General features: G+C 33.6%; 1 protein-coding gene across 1 annotated transcript in view; it reads left to right on the top strand.

The window, feature by feature from the left end:
• Window positions 1-13,277, top strand: part of LOC135204043 (N-chimaerin-like) — a gene marked incomplete in the record, with an annotated part of 72,946 nt that extends 59,669 nt beyond the window's left edge. Inside the window, 1 exon segment of the mRNA XM_064233993.1 lies at window positions 10,136-13,277. Coding sequence (XP_064090063.1) covers window positions 10,136-10,328 — 193 coding nt within the window.
• Between the last annotated feature and the right edge of the window lie 4,414 nt (window positions 13,278-17,691).

Raw genomic sequence — 17,691 nt, 5'->3', positions numbered from 1 at the left:
ATTACAAATTTATTAAAAAAAAAACCTTGTTCATACTTGGAACAAATCTTCAGTCTTAACAATAGGATAATCTTCTAGCGCCAACTGGAAACCGGTTAAAAACATTCAAAGATGGTAAAGCAAGGAATCTGTTGCATCTGGCAACCCATGCGTACAGTCAGCCCCCGTATTCGCAGACTCTGGATTTGCAGGCTCATGTATTTGCGGATTCCTCTATGGGCCTTATTAGTGGGAAATTCTTCTATCTCTCTCTTGCACTTTTGATGGCTAATGTCTCACTGCTGGAGTATTATCGTAGTGCCAAATCATTGCAGAGGGGTTTTGTTTAAACCAGCAGTGAGCACCTTCCCAGTCTTCGTGTCGGCCCTTGTCTCCTTGTATCTTTTCCTTGCAGACCTTCATGCATCCTTTCTCTGCTTTCTCTCTCCCCTTGTGTCAGCCTTCCTCTTCCTGAGGATCTGCAGCTTCTTCCATCTGAATTTCTGCTTTGTGCCTATAGGAGCATTTTTTAGACCTCTCTCCTTCCTGGAGCTTTGTTCTCTGTCTTTTCTAAAGCCTGCCACTAATGTTCAGTTATGCCTGCACAGTTATAACTGTGCATAATCATGTGTTGTGTCATTAATGTGATCTAGGAATTTTTGGAAACACTGCTGCAGTTATGTGTGAGTGGGATTGTCTACACCTGGGCAGTAGTCAGTCAGTTGTTGTGGAGGTAGGGTGTTGTGCCCCGGGGCTCCACGGTTGAGAGGTTGTGGTGAGGTACCTTTCCCTCTTTCCCTTTATTTTCCTCGTTTGTTGGTGAGTTGGATCTTAAAGGTCATCCATTACTCAATCTGAGGAAGCTTGCAAGGTGAGTTTAACTACATCATGAATGGACACATATAGGCCTATTCTTGTTTTACATTATTTTGTCATAATATTTATTCTAATTGAAAACATTTATTCTCATTGAAAACCTGACTTGCATAGTAAATGGTTTATAACCACAAAGAAACATAGATAGGCTTATCTGTTATGATAGCCTTTGGATTTTACTTGCCAAAGCAAAGTCTCATTCATGTAGGTTTCAATGAAATCTACAAGACATTCAGGAATGATGCTGCTACGTAAAGCCTTCATTTTACACAATTGTTTTTCCTGTGGAAAAATTATTAATATGTTTTATTTGACATCCATATCAATTATTAAAAACACAAGTAAATCCAATATATCATCAATTTAGGTATAAACACTTAATTTCAATAAAACCCAACTCAATGTTTTTGATTGGTAGATGTTATCTGTCCGGAAACAGACAGTGAACTGAGACGGAAAAGTTTCCTTCACCATATTAACGTTGCACTGCACATGCGCAGCCGTTTGGTCTGATACTGATCAATTGAGATGAGCTATTTACTCAGGCCGCCTGCGCAGGCCAGAAAAACTGTGCAGGTTATCCACACTAACATTCAGTTATAACTACACAGGCCGACCGTGCAGTTACAACTGTGCAGGCATAACTGAATGTTAGTAGCAGGCTTAAGGAAACTAACCTGGAACCCTGTTGCCCCGTTCCTGACCCTTCTGCTGCTTAAAATTGTCAGTGTTCTTGTGTATGTGTCTGCTCTTGCACCTTGAGGCACAGACATGATTTGAATCACTCCTCCAGGTACCACAGTAGAAGCAGCTATTTGGAGCCCTTGCCAGTATGACACCTGTAGGTTATGTTATTATTATTAATAGGGTTAGTTTTCCCAGACCTCTGAGTCTCAAGTAAGACTCTTCTCGGGCTGGTTCTCAGGGATCAATCCTGAGAGAGAGAGAATTTTATTAATTGAAAAATCCCTGCTTTCCGCAAGAATATTTTTCATTTCCGACTCCGCAGATAAATAGATCTTTCCTGGGTCATTTGGGCACTCAACAAGCAAATGCTGTACTGTCATGGGTGTTTGACATCTGTTACATTTCACTGGGTCTCATGTGGTGTTGACATCAAGTGACCATGTGAGAATCTTGTGTGTCCTATACGTAGCCTTGCTAGGATCACCTCTTTTGCTCTTTCCTCCTGTGAGGATGTTCTCCATGCATAGACTTCAGTTTTTATATTTTTAAGTTTATTTGTCGTTGGCACCGAGGCCCATTCTTCTTTCCAATCCTGGTAAATTAATGTTTTAACTGATTTTACCCAGTCTGACACTGGGGCATATGAAATTGTTGGAGGGATAGTGCAGGCTAATTTGGCAGCAGAGTCTGCATATTCATTTCCTTTTATTCCCACGTGTGCTGGGATCCAACATATTTCCATTGATATTCCTGATTGGAGGAGTTATGAATTTTTTATTTGAATTTCCTGTACTATTTGGTTTCCTGGTTTATACTGTCTTATTGCATCTATAGCACTACGTGAGTCACTGAAAATAACAGAGACACTTGCTTTTGCCTCAGATATCATATCTAGAGCCATCTGTATGGCTGTGACTTCAGCAGTAAATACTGATGATATTGAAGGTAGGCTTTTTTTACTCAACATATTTTTTCGAATATGCAGATGCTCCTACTCCAACATTATTTTTGGAGCCGTCTGTATATATCATAAATTTGTTGCCTTTTCTTCTAATGTGCTCCAAAGCATGTTGGCGGTACATTTCCGTACTTGTCATTTGTTTTCTTGAGTAGGTAAGACAGGGAGGTACATATCTTTACTCTATTTAAAATCCAATGGTGGTGGCAATTCCATTGGTGGGTGAAAAATTGGATTCATATTTATGTATGTTCATTATGTATCTAGCTCTTTTTGGGAAAGAGCTAGTACTATTAACTGCTGTTACTTGATTACAGTTTTGGAAGCAGTAAGTGCAGGAGACGATCCAGCTTGTAATGAAAGACCTCTTTGTATTGTTATTAAATTACGGTGATGTTTTAGGGCAAAACACCTGCCTCCACCAAAAGTGAGTTTGTTGGGGACGATCGGAAAGCTCCTGTGCACAATCGACGCCTTCATGGTGCACTGCATCGAGAGATTTTAATGCAGATTCTGAGGCGGATGAATATATTGGACAGCAGTAATCTATTATGGATAAGACTGTTGCCTTATATATCATTAATAAAATGTCTCGCTTTGCTCCCCAATTAGTGTGTGATAACTTTTTTAATATGGCAAGGGCTTTGATGCCCTTGGCTTTAATGTATTTGATGTGCTCTTTTCCAATTTTAAATGTTTGATCAAATATTACTCCTAGATACTTGATTTTTGTAGCAAAATTGTATTTTACAGTGTTATAAAGCTGCAGTTTGATTGTTTGGTTCTTCATCCACCTTTTGTCTTTGTAGAAGACGATTGCTTTTGTTTTATCAGTGAAAATTTAAATCCAACTGAATTTGCCCAACTACATATATTTGAAATGGCAGTACTGAGAACTCTCTGAGCATGTCTCAAATTACTACTCGTATAGTAAATGACAAAGTCATCAACATATAAACTGTTTTTTTTACACCACTTGGTAAATTTATAGTAATGTCCATTGATTGCTAAAGCAAACAATGTACAGCTCAAGACACTACCTTGAGGGATTCCTTCTTCCAGTTTATAGTTACTGAGTAGGAATTTTCTACTCTTACTTGAAAAAGTTTCTGTTTGTTTAAGAAGTTTCTTAATAAAATATTGGTAAGTGGCCTCTAGTCCCTTGGAGTGGAGTTTTTTGCATGATGTTATGTTTCCATGTTGTATCGTATGCTTTTTCTATATCAAAAAATATAGCTACTGTTAATTTCTTTTGTTCAAAGCCTTTTTTGATATGATCTTCTAATGTGTTAAGGGATCTAGGGTTGATCTGCCAGCTATTGAACCAGATTGTGTTGGTGTTAAAATGGATTCTTTGGTTATTACATACGTTAATCGTGCATTAACCATTTTTTCTAAGATTTTTGCATAGGCAACTTGTTAGAGATATCGGTCTATAATTGGATGGATTACTTGCATCCTTTCCTGGTTTGTTTATTGGAATAATTATGGCATGTTTCCATTTATCAGGAAAAGACACGTTTAGCCAGATACTATTGTAAAATTTTAATAAATATGATTTAGCTATAGGAGCTAATTTTTCTATCATTTCAAATGATATTTTATCATATCCTGGTGCAGAGGGATGACAAGAGTTGATGGCATTATCTAGTTCATCCATGTTAAAAATATAGTTATACCAGGTCTTCAAGAGTTTCAAAATTGAGTATTATATTTTCTTTTTGTTTTTTTTCTGATACTTTGAAAATGTGTATCTAGGCTGGAGTAAGCACTGATGTTTTCAAAATGTTTCCCAATTATGTTTGATATTTCATAAGTATCATGGTATATTTTTCCATTTAAATGTATTGCACTTCTTGGAGGTCTTATATGTTTTCCATTGATTTTCCTTATCTTTTGCCATATATCCCTTGTGGATGTGTTTGAAGATATGTTTGAGACATATTCTTTCCATGATGCTATTTTTTCAGCTATTACTGTTTTTCTAAATTTTGCTGTATATTTGTTATATAGTGGTTTAATGTGGTTAATTGTTATGTTTGTTATAACTAGTTTGTTTAATATGTTTATATATAGGGCATTTTGTTGAGTGATTTAAGGCGAGTTTTGAGTCTGTTTAGATTGCGACTCAATATATGTTTTATTTTACTTAATGTTGTTAATGTTGGATTCCACCATGGGACAGGGGATTTTGTGGAATGTGTTTTTGGTTTTTGGAATACTTTTATCTGCAGCATTTATTATGAAGTTTGGAGAAGGATTCACATGTAGTATTGTGATCTTCATTATGTGGGAATGGTGGTATGTTCGTGTGTATAGGAAATATTTATCCCAGTTAGCTTTTTGGATATTATATCTTGTAGGTGGCAATATTTTGACATTACTTAAGTAGTTCAGAATGATTGGGAAATGGTCACTTGTGTATGAATCGTCTAGGACGTTTCCATTCAAATTTCTCCGCTACATCATTTGAACATAATGAAATGTCAATTGAAGAAAAGGTTAGGTGTGTATTTGAAAAATATGTTGGAACTTCACTTTCATTGAGACAATACAGGTTGTGTTTCATTATAGTATTCTCATGTTGATTCCGGATGTGTCAGTGGGGTTATTAATATCCCATAATGGATTATGTGCATTAAAATCTCCTACTATAAGTAGTGGTTCCTGTATACTTTTGCTAATAAGTTCAGAAAAATCACTGAAATTTGCATTGAAATTTGGTTGGTTATATAAATTACAAATAGTAATTTTACTTTTATCAGGCATATACAGTTTTAATTGATGTATGTTTTGATATGGCATAGATGGTATGTCAACAGGTTCATATGTAATGCTATTATGAACGTATATGGCTGTGCCTAATTTTCCACCGTCAGTTGGTGAATAACAGGCAATTTTATAGTGTTGGATATTTGTAGGGTTACTTCCTATATGTTGTAGACTATGCACATTGGGTTGTGGTCTCGTATGATTCTTTGTAATTCACCCAGACGTAGTCGGGTTAAGAGACCATTTATATTCCATTGAATGATTTTATATTCCATTATTGGGAGGAATTGTGTTAAATTCTGTAAATTGATTGCTGATTTTACTTTATCTCGTAGTTTATATGCATTTGAATTTATTTGTGGTTTTTTAATCGTTGTATTTGTATGTTGGGTTATTAGATTCTGCAGTTGTTTGTTTTTTCATAGTTGAATATTAATAAGTCTATTTTTGATTTATAATTTCCTTTTTGTATTTTAAGGATTCAGAACATAATTCGTTCTTCATGTTGGTGTGTTAAACAGGGCACCTCCTTAATTTGGTAAAATTGTCAATACAATTTCGTACTGTGTCCTCTGTCTTGGTAGTTAGTTGGTTATATGTACTTACAAAGCATTCATTACAACCACAAGATGAAGCATGTTTGGTAATGTTAATTATTGGTTCAGAAGTTTTTGGTCTAGCTTTAGAAATTTCTGGTTTTGTAATTCTATTGTTCCTTTTCTGTAGTGATAAGGACTGTTGGTTTGAGGGGTTATTTGTTTTGTTGTTGTTAATGGGATATTTCGGTCTTGTGGATGGTTGGGGGGTGATAGTTATATTTTGGTTTGGTTTAATGGTATGATTTTCATTAGTATTATTTGATGGAACTTGTAAAGAGTGATCTTTACTGTCCAGATGTTGGCTGTTTGATTGAGATTGAGGGTAATTGTGTAGTTTCCACTTGTGAATAGTTTTAGGTTAGTTTATTTAATATCCTTTTTAAAATGTTCTCCTGGTGTAGTTGGAGTCTCTCTGGATTGATTGTAATTTTCAATATTTACCTTTTTTCCCTTAGGTGGGGTTCTTTCTAGAATTCTTTTCTTTTTGCCAGTTCGATTATCATCATTATTTTAATTCTTCTTCTATTGGAAGTTCTTTTCCATGGATAACTGAATCATCTATGTTAGTGGTGGTATTGGTTGTTGTAATATCACTTTTATTTTGTGTTTCAGTATTATTGGTATGAAATCCAGTTTTCCCTGTTTATACTATCTTGTTTGTCATTGTGCTGTTTGATGTCTTGATTTTTAGTCACATTTGAAAAGGTGGGGGTTTTGGATGGATTGTTAACGCCTCTTACTTTTAGCTCAGTCTGGCTTCCATGACTGCCATTCCTGTCCTATTTATTAACAACTGAAGTTCTGTGTTATATTGGTAAAATGAACACTCCCTTAGATTTTGCGTGATGGGCTAGTCCACAATTAATACATTTTGATTGATTACAGTTCCAATTAGTGGTATGGTCATCTGATGCACAGACTGCACATATAGCTTTATTACGGCATCTTTTGTATGTGTGTCCATACCTTGAGCACTGTGTACATTGTAATGGTTTAGGAACAAAAGGACGAACTTCTCTATTTTGTCCTAGAATTTTTATTTTAAATGGTAAGTCTTGGCCTGTAAATTTTATTTTGGCAATGTTGATATTTTTACTTTTATCTTTCCTACTTGAAACTAGAGTATATTTCTAAATCGTGGATATTGTTATATCTCAATTTTAGGGAGTCTAGCAATAGTTGTTTTGAAGGAAGCTCCTGCTCGCTATTGGGTAGGATGACTGTACCCTGTACATAATTCAATGTTTCGTGGCTTGTAATTATTACCTTTATATTATTTATTTCTGTTATACTTAAAAAGGCAGTGGACTGCTTTTTATTGGTTACTTGGATAAGCCATTCATTGTCCCTTGATGTGTCGCAATTCCATGTCTTGTGTTGGATATATGTTAAGTAATTTGTTTTCTAGCATCGCTGCTGAGATTTTGTTGTCAGCTTTGAGGACTAGAAATCTTGACCAATTCATCTGGTCCAAAGAGGTCATCAAAATGTACCAATGTGGGATTAAGTCGGTAATTTTTTGTTTCTTTTTGGTCCTTGTTTTATGTATGTTGCTTGTCTATTATGATTTTTTATATTTTTCTGTATTGCTGGGAGGATTATTTGTCTCTAATTCAGAATTATTGTTCATCATATATGGTTCCATTGTTACGATATTGGAGTTTACCAATTTATGTTTGTTTGTTTCTTTTTTATTTATGCACTCTATTTGGTTTTCTGGCTCTGCTGCTTTACTTGGAACAGGGTGTTCCTTTGTATCTTTTATAGTACTTTCACTACTTGTGGCAGTACCTAGGAAATTCGGGAGTGACGTGCCAATGGTCATCAACTGTGCCGTAGTTTTTTTTCCATCATGGGGCCCAGGGGTACTCAAATCATTTATTTCACAGTTCATAAATTTTGAGTTTTTACAAAAAAAAAAAAAAAAAAAAAAAAAAAAATTCTTGAAAAGATATCATTGGCCCTTCGCGAAGTTAAATCTTCTGCCAAAGGCACAAGTGAGAAAGGACTCCCAAATGTCCGCATCCCTACCCTACCCACCCCAAAAGGGATGGCATAACATGATTAGTATGGCCCAAGTGTAAGCAAGAACCCGCTTGCTAGGACTAAGAGTATTATGTTAATACAATTATCCCCATCCTAATCACATTATGGGCAAACTGGATAGAATGCCGAGAGTTCTATTCCTAGAACCAGGCCCCCCCTGGAATCCGTGGTCCAGCTCCACAGAATAGTTCCGCCTGAAAAACAGGTCCGAACATTGTCGGGTAGATGATGGATCTACCACAGTTCTCACTATTTAGCTTCGGTATTTAACTCCACGTTAAGCCATGATATTGTTTTTCTCATTTTATTTGCTTTTAAAAAATTTTGGCAAAAAATGGAAAAGTCCACATAAGTTTACTCGAAAATATATAATGTCATATGGGACTCTTGGGTTCGAACCTGGGAAGAGATTCCTGAGGTTCGAGAGCCCCCTCACCACGTCAAGGTGGTCCCAAAATGAGGGGGCTGTAGGTATGAAAACCAGTTATTCAATACACTGGCAATTACCAATAACAGAAATTGGTGACCACTACTGAAATACCATTACCAATTGGTTTTTGGTTTTCTAATCAGAGAACGTCCAAGAATGAGGTACATATAGCTAAGATGTTTTAAAATGATTCCTGCTGCCATATCACAAAAATGTAAAGAAAACTGTTCAAAGCAACATTCAACAAGCCTTTTCCATCATATGTAGAGGCAGAGACAAGAAGAAATTGCCAAAATTGACATTTTATAACTCATAGTCAGTGATCCAGTGCTTCGGTGGTATATTAGTGAAGTGATAAGTAAAATTAAGAAAATTGAGCCTTCTCCCTCTCTGCTACTTTCAGATTAGTTAAAGAATTCAGCTGTTTGAAACAACAGTGAATCAGTTTAGCTAGAGAATTCAGCTGTTTGAAACAACAGGGAAGAGGCTTGAATGCTTGGTGAAGCTATACCAGTTTATTAACAATAAGAACAATTAGCATGGAATCTGACGAAGCCTTTCTTCTGAAGAAAGGCTTAGTTTATGAAAATTTGTTCTCAATTATTTCCAAGTATATTAGATGCTTTATGATTTTTAAGATCATACTTCTTTATTGTTAAACAATCAGTCCTCTAATTATAGTGGCTAAGAATGTGTATGTCTTATGATTTTGTTGTTGAAAAGTTTCATAATTTCTAAAATCATTATTTTTACATTTTTTCTGTGCAGAGTAACTAGTTTTAAATTAGTTATTTTTATTTCATAGCATCCCTTCACGTATCCTTATTATGAAAATGAATATTATCGAAGATAAAAGCTCATTGCCATTCTTGCTTTGTACATATAAGTAAAAAAAATGGTGATAAAAAACCAGTAAAACCAATAACAAGTAAATCTCCCATTGATAATGTCTCTTTACTAATTGCCTGCCAAGTTTTGCCCTTCCATATGGGACCCCTACCTGCTCACATTTTAGTTCTGCTCATACTTCCACTGGCTCCCTGTTGGTGGATTGAGATTGAGTACTGTCAGCAGAAGGGTGATTGGACAAGTTTTGACAAGGCTTCTACTTAAAATGGAATAGATTTCATTTAAACTACCAATTCACCTGAATAGCAGTATTGAAAAAGTTTTGGTTTGTATTTATAAAACAACTTTGTCCTTATAAATTTGGTTTGCCTGTGGTTTGTCCTGTTCATTGTGTTCAATGTTGTAAAGTAGTCCTGTTATGCGCTGTTGAGTTCATCCTTTTAATTTTGATAAGCTTGAGGAATAAAGAAGTATGAGGCTGCCCATATACAGTATATTATGTATTTGAACGTGAGCGGTATCCTGCATTTAAAGTTCCATTTAGTATATTTGTTAGTATGTTTACTATTTTTCTTGTCCAGTTTGTATTCATGTTCTCACACATCATAGCTTGAGCTACTGTAAATCTGATTACAATACATTTTTTATTTTCACAATTGTTATGCAGCTGTAATCAAGAAAACAAGATTTTATTGTGTTGAAAAATGGTTGGATACGCTTTAGACTTGTTTGTATGCCAGCTACATTATTCTTATTGTGTAAATAAAGGAAGTCCATTGTGCAGCCCCTTCTCTATTCATTGTAAGATTTTATGCTGCTTTGATTTCTTAATAAATTCTGCAAAAGTTCAGATGAAAAATTTACCATTTAATTGTATAGTTGAGAACATTGATTTACTTAATAAAAATGTATTCTAATGAGTATATGTACTGTGTTTAGGGTTTGTGAACACAGTGCTGTCAACAAAATGACAGCAACCAGTCTCAGCACTTGTTTTGCTCCAACACTAGTTCAGACTGCTGCACCAACTGACCAGCTCCAACCGGCAGATTTGCTTGCCTTAGCAAATGCAGCACAGGAGCCAAGGGTTGTAGAAGCTCTCATCATTTTTCATCCTGAAGTCTTTCAGTAGTATACTGGCATACTTGCACCTTGTTCACTTTTGGTATGGTATGTTGTACAGTATTTTGTATCATCCTGTGCCTTTCTAACTCATAAGCAAGACTGCATTCTTTTCTGAATGTTGACTTTACTTATTTTCCTGTATTTTTTTTTTTCACTCTAAATACTGTAGTAAATCATCTCGGCAAGTCTGAGCATTTTGACAGAAAAATCTTTGGTTTCCTGACCACATGATATTATTTAATCTTGAAAAGCTTTATTAATCATAACACAAAATGGAGAAGAATTTGAAATCCTAAGCTCTTGTTTTGTATGTTGTACGTGTTTGAAATAACAAGGTCTTTATTTTCACTTTATATTGAATTAAGTACATGAGAAGCCAGCATTTCACTGTACATGTATATTAAAGTAGAATTAATCTTCAATTATTGTAAAAAAAAAAGTACTTATATGTTATAAGTCTTCTTTATTTTAGTACATGGAACACATGTACAGGTACATTGCTATATATGCATAAATTGAAGCTGTATCTGAAAAAGTGCAAATATGCGGATACAATATTTTTTTAACCTAAAAGTAGATTCATTACCATTTTAAGTTTTCAACAGAGCAGGCTCTCCAAAAGATTTATGGTAAAATTTGAATGTAGAACTTAAGATTAGATAAATTTTTGTAATTTGTGAGCTTTAATTATTATTAGATATGTTATTCTTTTCTATGAAGTATTTTAGCATTTTCAGTTGAATCTGTTCATGTATCCACGTCATGGCAATCCTTTGAACACAATGAAGAATTTATACATTTTTAAATGGCCTCAGAAGCAATAGTGAGAGAATAATAGGACTGAATGATACATGACAATGAAAATCCGTTATAAGACAAAGGATGCTTGTAGTTCATTGAGTTTTATTTCTGGTAGCTGTGAATGATTTTATATAAGATTTTCCTTTTACAAGGTTAGACTTGTAATGGGTCTTCTCTAGTTTCCTATCAGTGCACTTTATGATTGAACTTTGTCAGGTTTAGGTCTTCATCTGTGCCCTTTCCCCATGATTTCCACATCCTTACTGCAGGCCAGCTATTTTCTCATCTACTACTTTCTTACCATTTGTTCCTTATCCAAATCATCTTATTGTATGAGATCTTATTCTAGTTTCCAGTCATTAGACCACATCTCTCTGCAGCTGCCTCATTTGTAATGTAGTCTAATAGACTTTTCAGTTTATATACAGAACCAAGTGATATGTTGAGTTTTCATGCTCAAGAGCTAAGCCCAAATGATATACAATGTATACATATAAACCAATTTTAAGGTTTTATGCCTACAACCTTAATTTCATTAGTCAACCTGTAAAGGTTTTATTATCAGTCCTGTAGGTAGTATGAAGGGGTACTATTCCTACATAATAGGCTATGTAAAAGATACACAGCATAACAAAATATGTATTGTAATTCTGAAAGTTAGTTACAAGAAAATTAGTATACGTAATTTCAAATGCAAGGCAAATTGCTGTTGGAAAATTGATCATCTATTGCTTATTCATACCCTAATTTGTATTCTGTAATTAGTTTTAAAGAATACTATGCAGATTAGTTTTTCTCGCTGGAATTAAATTATATCATCCCTCTGTGATAAAACGAAAGCATATTTACAGTTTACAAAAAAAAAATTAGGAAGCATACCTAATCACTATTTTATATAAGGATTACAAAAATATATAGATTTTATCTAAGGATTTTAATAATATGTATGGATTCCAAGATGAGTTCCTGGAACCAGTTGCCTTCTCCATAGATGTTGGGGCTGATTGTATTAACTTTATTTCTGAGAACTATTAATTATTATAAAAACTGTTCCTACTAAGATACCCAGAGGGTTGTATATTCACAAATTGAATTATGCTTTACAGTTATACAGCTTTATTATAATTTGTTTCTGCTTAGGAACTGTCATGCTATTTTATTAACTTGTTCATTATTTAGTTAATTTGGTTGTCGTCTCACAGTTTCCTTTTTACATACTTTACTTCATCTAGTCTTTCAACTGAATTGTTTGAAAAACACCTATATGTATAGTTTTCTATTTTGGTGCCCTGAACTTTAAATAGATAACATTCTACCTTTAAAATGTGCTAAATGTTAAGAATGTTAAAGCTATTTTATAATTTAGCTGGCAGCTTGATGCACTTCATACAGGGATGTAATTTTTACTCACTTGATATATGGAGCATCTGTACCATAGCACAGTATATTAGAAGTAAGGTATATTTTCCGATTTGTCATTGTGGAGACGTTGGCTAGATTAGCTGTGGGGCTTCTTAACTGTTTAACACCAAGTAAATAGATATAGATTTGAAGGCATAGGTGCTTAGTACATATAATGTAAGCCAATGCCAACAATAGATATTTTATTGCTAGAATAAAGGCTTTATGTGAAAGTAATCTTGAAGACATTTGAAAATAACTTATAGTGGGAACTTCTTAGGCATTCACAGATCCCTAAATATTTAAAATTTGCTGACATTTTTATATATTTATGTTATGTTTATAAATATACATGTTTCCCATAGATTAAGTTTGAAGTATGGTTATTGAAAATTACTATTAATGAAAGCGGAAATTATTTCAATATTTTGTCCTTGTTGGAATATTAAAGATCCTCAATGTTTTGATGACTCTTGTATTGTTTTACATATTCTGAGACTTTTGGGATACATTATTAATACCATTCTTGTTGGCAGTATTGAATCTTTAGAGGACAGGATAAATATATTCCAAAACTGCAAGGATACATAAGCAACAATATGCAGGATGAATTAAAAGTTTTTTTTCTCATTATTATTTATAAAAATCTCATAACATGATTCACTAGAAAGGTAAAAAAATCAAGACAGATGTTAGTGTAAATGTGTATTTACACTCATCATTGTGGATTTTTTCAGAATAATAATAGTTATTATTATTTTATTATTATTATTTTATTATATTATTATTATTATTATTATTATTATTATTATTATTAAATTCTTACGGTATTCCCATCTGCATTCAAATGGCATGCCCATATGTGTCAAAAGAGAAAGGAAGAAGAATCAATTTTACCATGTGATTAAACAATGTAACTTGATCTAACAGGGACCAAAGCATCCACATAGTTTACTACTCGTTACCATTTGAAGATTTGCTGTTTATGATCTCCATACTTTTGCTCTTATTCTCCAATATCTCTATTGTATCACGTAACACATTCATTTTAAAGTAATTTGTGATGTTACTGCTGTAATCCAGAATATCACTTACTGCTACATTCTTGATAGCATAATTTTTTATCATTTCTCTTTCAACTCTCAGATGGAGTTTTCCATTTTTTCCAATACTTTTATCATGTTGTATGTTCCTATATTGTTAGCATAACAATTTTATTAGTTTTACTCTCAGAATTCTGAGTGTTTTACCTTTCTAAAGTAATGCAGCTTTCCATAAGTTTTCTTCCTGATTGATGTCAAAGGCTGTTGAAATTTATAGCAAAACATGATGCAAAGTACAGCAGTGACTAAATTTTGTATTTTACTATATTATGACAATTCCTCAAGTATTTATTGAACTTTATGCATATGCAAGTTTGTGCATATATGAGAGTGCACCAACTAGCTTTCACTATTCTCATCAGCTTACATTTGTGAATATTTGTAATGTACAGCTTTTGAACTTTTGGTTCATTACTCATGAGAACTAGTGAGCAGTAATGATTTGGATGCTAAGCCACTGTAATTTTCTTATTTTGGACGCACCTCATCAACTTACGTTTATGTTCCTCTGGAGCATGTGATGGCAGTGGATTTTTGTTTGAACATATTCAAACTGATTTTAGTGCTGCAGAGAAGTTGGTAACCATGAGACTTTTGTCAACTATAACCTAGGTGTTCAAGTCTACATACGTGATCTCATTCACAGCTTTTTAAGCTGATATTTGTTGTTGGACAAATATTTGTAATGAGATTAAGCCTAGTGTTCATAGGCTATTTTTGGACATGTGTATAGTTTTTAGTCTTTACAAGTGATATGATTATAGGTTTAGAAAGGTAAAAGAATGGAGATGAAGCCTCTTTGGTTGCAGTGTTAGTTCTTGCAAATACAAATAGGTTACACTTTTCCATAACAGAGATTTAAAATGGTTACTTATTGTTATAGTTGGTGGGATAAGAGACTGAACTTAGTCAAAATTAAGACTGTTGGTAGCATTTGAATTTTTAGCCTGCTTAGTTTTTACTAAGGTCAGCATCCTATCCCATAAATCTCACTAGTAAGTAAACATTTCTGGTCTCATTTCAGGCAAACTTCTTTGCATTTGCAGAAACTCAAGAAATTGACCATGCTTGTCAGGTTACATTTCATAATAATAATAATAATAATAATGATCCAGTGAATTATAATAACTTTGAGGGAAAGGACTTGAGGTATGTTGCCTACAGCCATGTAGCATCCAGAAGCTGACATCCTGTTTCATTTATTTGGTGTAAGTTTTTCTTGTCATAGAATTTGTTCTGCTTATATTTTTCCTAGTAGATTTTGTGTCTGCTGGTTTTTTTCACTGAAGTTCATTAAGATCCTTTTTTAAAAAGGCCAGTTTGTCTGTTTCTTTAGGCTCTTTTTTTTAAGCAGTTATATTTGTTACTCTTGATTTCCTCCACTAACACAAACTAGAAAAAATTTATAAACCAAATTCTATTTAAAGCTAGAATCTTCATAGGTTTTATTGATGTTTGTTGAATACTATAAGATTGTCACCACTATTTGAACGCCTAACTTTTTTTTATTTTTAAAACTTCTTTAATGGATAACATTTTACTGTATACAAAGCCATTTCTTGATTGCAGGTTGAATCATAGCTGAGTTATCAATTTTGAGTCTGGTTTTAATAGTATTTTAATTTGGCTGTTATTCTTTGCGTAAATATGATTATGAAGAAGTAACTGGATTGTAAAATGGTTTAGATGTCTGCTTGTGCCAGAGATTTATCTCTTAGATAGAGGGGTTCGTGGTGGTAGGTTTTTGTTACCTAATTTTAGCAGTTATGACTTGTCACTTTTTCATAAGTTGCATTTGAATAGTTGTACTTTAATAGAGATCTTTCACATTCACAATTGATCTCCAATTCCCTCTTCCTGCTGAGAACAACCAGATCCACTGAACAGCAGCACCAGTATCCAGTAAATATGCCTTCGCTGTCCATTCTTCCTGAGAATGTTGTGCAATTGGAACTTCAAAAGCAAGAGAAGATGCAATGCATTATTACCCTAATGCTATTCTTGCATTTAAATGTATTTTTTTCTATTAATTCATTAACCTATTTTTTCCTTTTAATAAGTGAGATCTCTTCTTTCTGCATTTCCCTTTACTTTGTGTTACTTCCCAATGAGCACCATATTTTTTGGAAGCTTGAATTTCAAATCAATAACCCCTGTGAGCTTGTTTGATATGAATAGGGTCCATCTTCTGAATAATAATAAAAATAATAACAATAATAATAAGAACAACAAAAACAATAATAATAATAATAATAATAATAATAAATAATATTGATAATAATAATAAAAATATAATAATAATAATAATTTTTATTATTTTTTTTTTTTTTTTTGCTCTATCACAGTCCTTCAATTCGACTGGGTGGTATTTATAGTGTGGGGTTCCGGGTTGCATCCTGCCTCCTTAGGAGTCCATCACTTTTCTTACTATGCGTGCCGTTTCTAGGATCACACTCTTCTGCATGAGTCCTGGAGCTACTTCAGCGTATAGTTTTTCTAGATTCCTTTTCAGGGATCTTGGGATCGCGCCTAGTGCTCCTATGATTATGGGTACGATTTCCACTGGCATATCCCATATCCTTCTTATTTCTATTTTTCTTTTCAGATCTGATACTTATCCATTTTTCCCTCTCTTTCTCTTCAACTCTGGTGTCCCATGGTGTTGCGACATCAATGAGTGATACTTTCTTCTTGACTTAGTTATTATTATTATTATTATTATTATTATTATTATTATTATTATTATTATTATTACCGTATATACTCGAGTAACGTGCGATCTCGCATATCATGCGACCCCCAAATTTTCACCAATAAACAGTGGTTTTGTCTTGTATCTCATGTATCATGCGAGTTCCTTTTCCGAGAGCGTCAGTTCATAAGGTTGGTGGTTTAGCATGCTAATGGCCGAGTCATTCAGATGTGTGCTGCTGCTAGTCAAGTTACGGTAATTTTCTTACTAATCTCGAGAATTGAATATAAAATCTCAAGATTAAAAAAGAATCCTAAGATAATAAAATAATTGTAAAAATAACACGCCTTGGAGTCCTAAATCATTCTCTCTCTCTCTCTCTCTCTTAGGAATAAATTCTGTAATTTGAGTCTTTCACCAACGGGTATCAGTAAATGTGTAGACATTGTGTGTGTGTTTAAAAAAAATGTGCAGTACACACACATTCCGATGTTTCGGTTTTTGGAATTTTTCAGATTTCGGAAATGTGAGGTCAGATGCATAATCAAACAAACATCACTACTGCAGCAAAAAAAAATTTTCCCTTTATGTTTTTCATTATTGTTATTTATTAATTACAGTTTATTTAAATAAATATTAATATAATACTGTTAAATGAATGTGAGATAACTAAGATCACCTATAACAAAATAGTGGGACAATTAATACCATATGTTCACTAATAGCTATTATTTTCAAAACAAACATTCCGTAAAACGCAAAAAATATATGTACATGACAATCAAAATATAATAATGTTTTGCAGTTCAACTTGTGAATTTTAACAATAAGTATGACTATATAATATATTTCACCATATCGATCTTGAAGTTGAAGAGTCGTAAAATTTTGAGGATGGTCCGGGAAAAGGATTTGTACTTCGTGATTACGTATCGCTACAACACCATGTGGTATTTTCATACCACTATATTGATGACGCATCGCTACGACACACTGGTATTTTTCATACCACTATACATTAAAGTTAAAATGATCATATTATATTATTGTTTTCACGAAGAAATAATTATATAAAGAAAATTATTGAGTAATTTTTGCCGTCAGCAGTCAGAAAATCACGAACATGGTAACGTTCAAAACTAGAGCCATCCACGGCATGTCTATAAATAGAACAGAAGCAGAGGGCAGTCATTGGATAACAGATCACCATGGCTACCAACCAACCAATCAGGTGTTAGTTATACTACTCAGTGAATTTCTTAGAATGATCGTTTACACACGCGAAGCTAACGATGATGTGTGTTTTGCATACAATACGTAGTTTTAGTTTTTATTAGTGTAAGTATTTTACTGATTACATGAAGAATAGAATG

The sequence above is a fragment of the Macrobrachium nipponense genome, chromosome 44 (assembly GCF_015104395.2).
Source record: "Macrobrachium nipponense isolate FS-2020 chromosome 44, ASM1510439v2, whole genome shotgun sequence".
Taxonomy (NCBI): domain Eukaryota; kingdom Metazoa; phylum Arthropoda; class Malacostraca; order Decapoda; family Palaemonidae; genus Macrobrachium; species Macrobrachium nipponense.
This window is presented reverse-complemented; position numbering and strand designations above follow the sequence as displayed.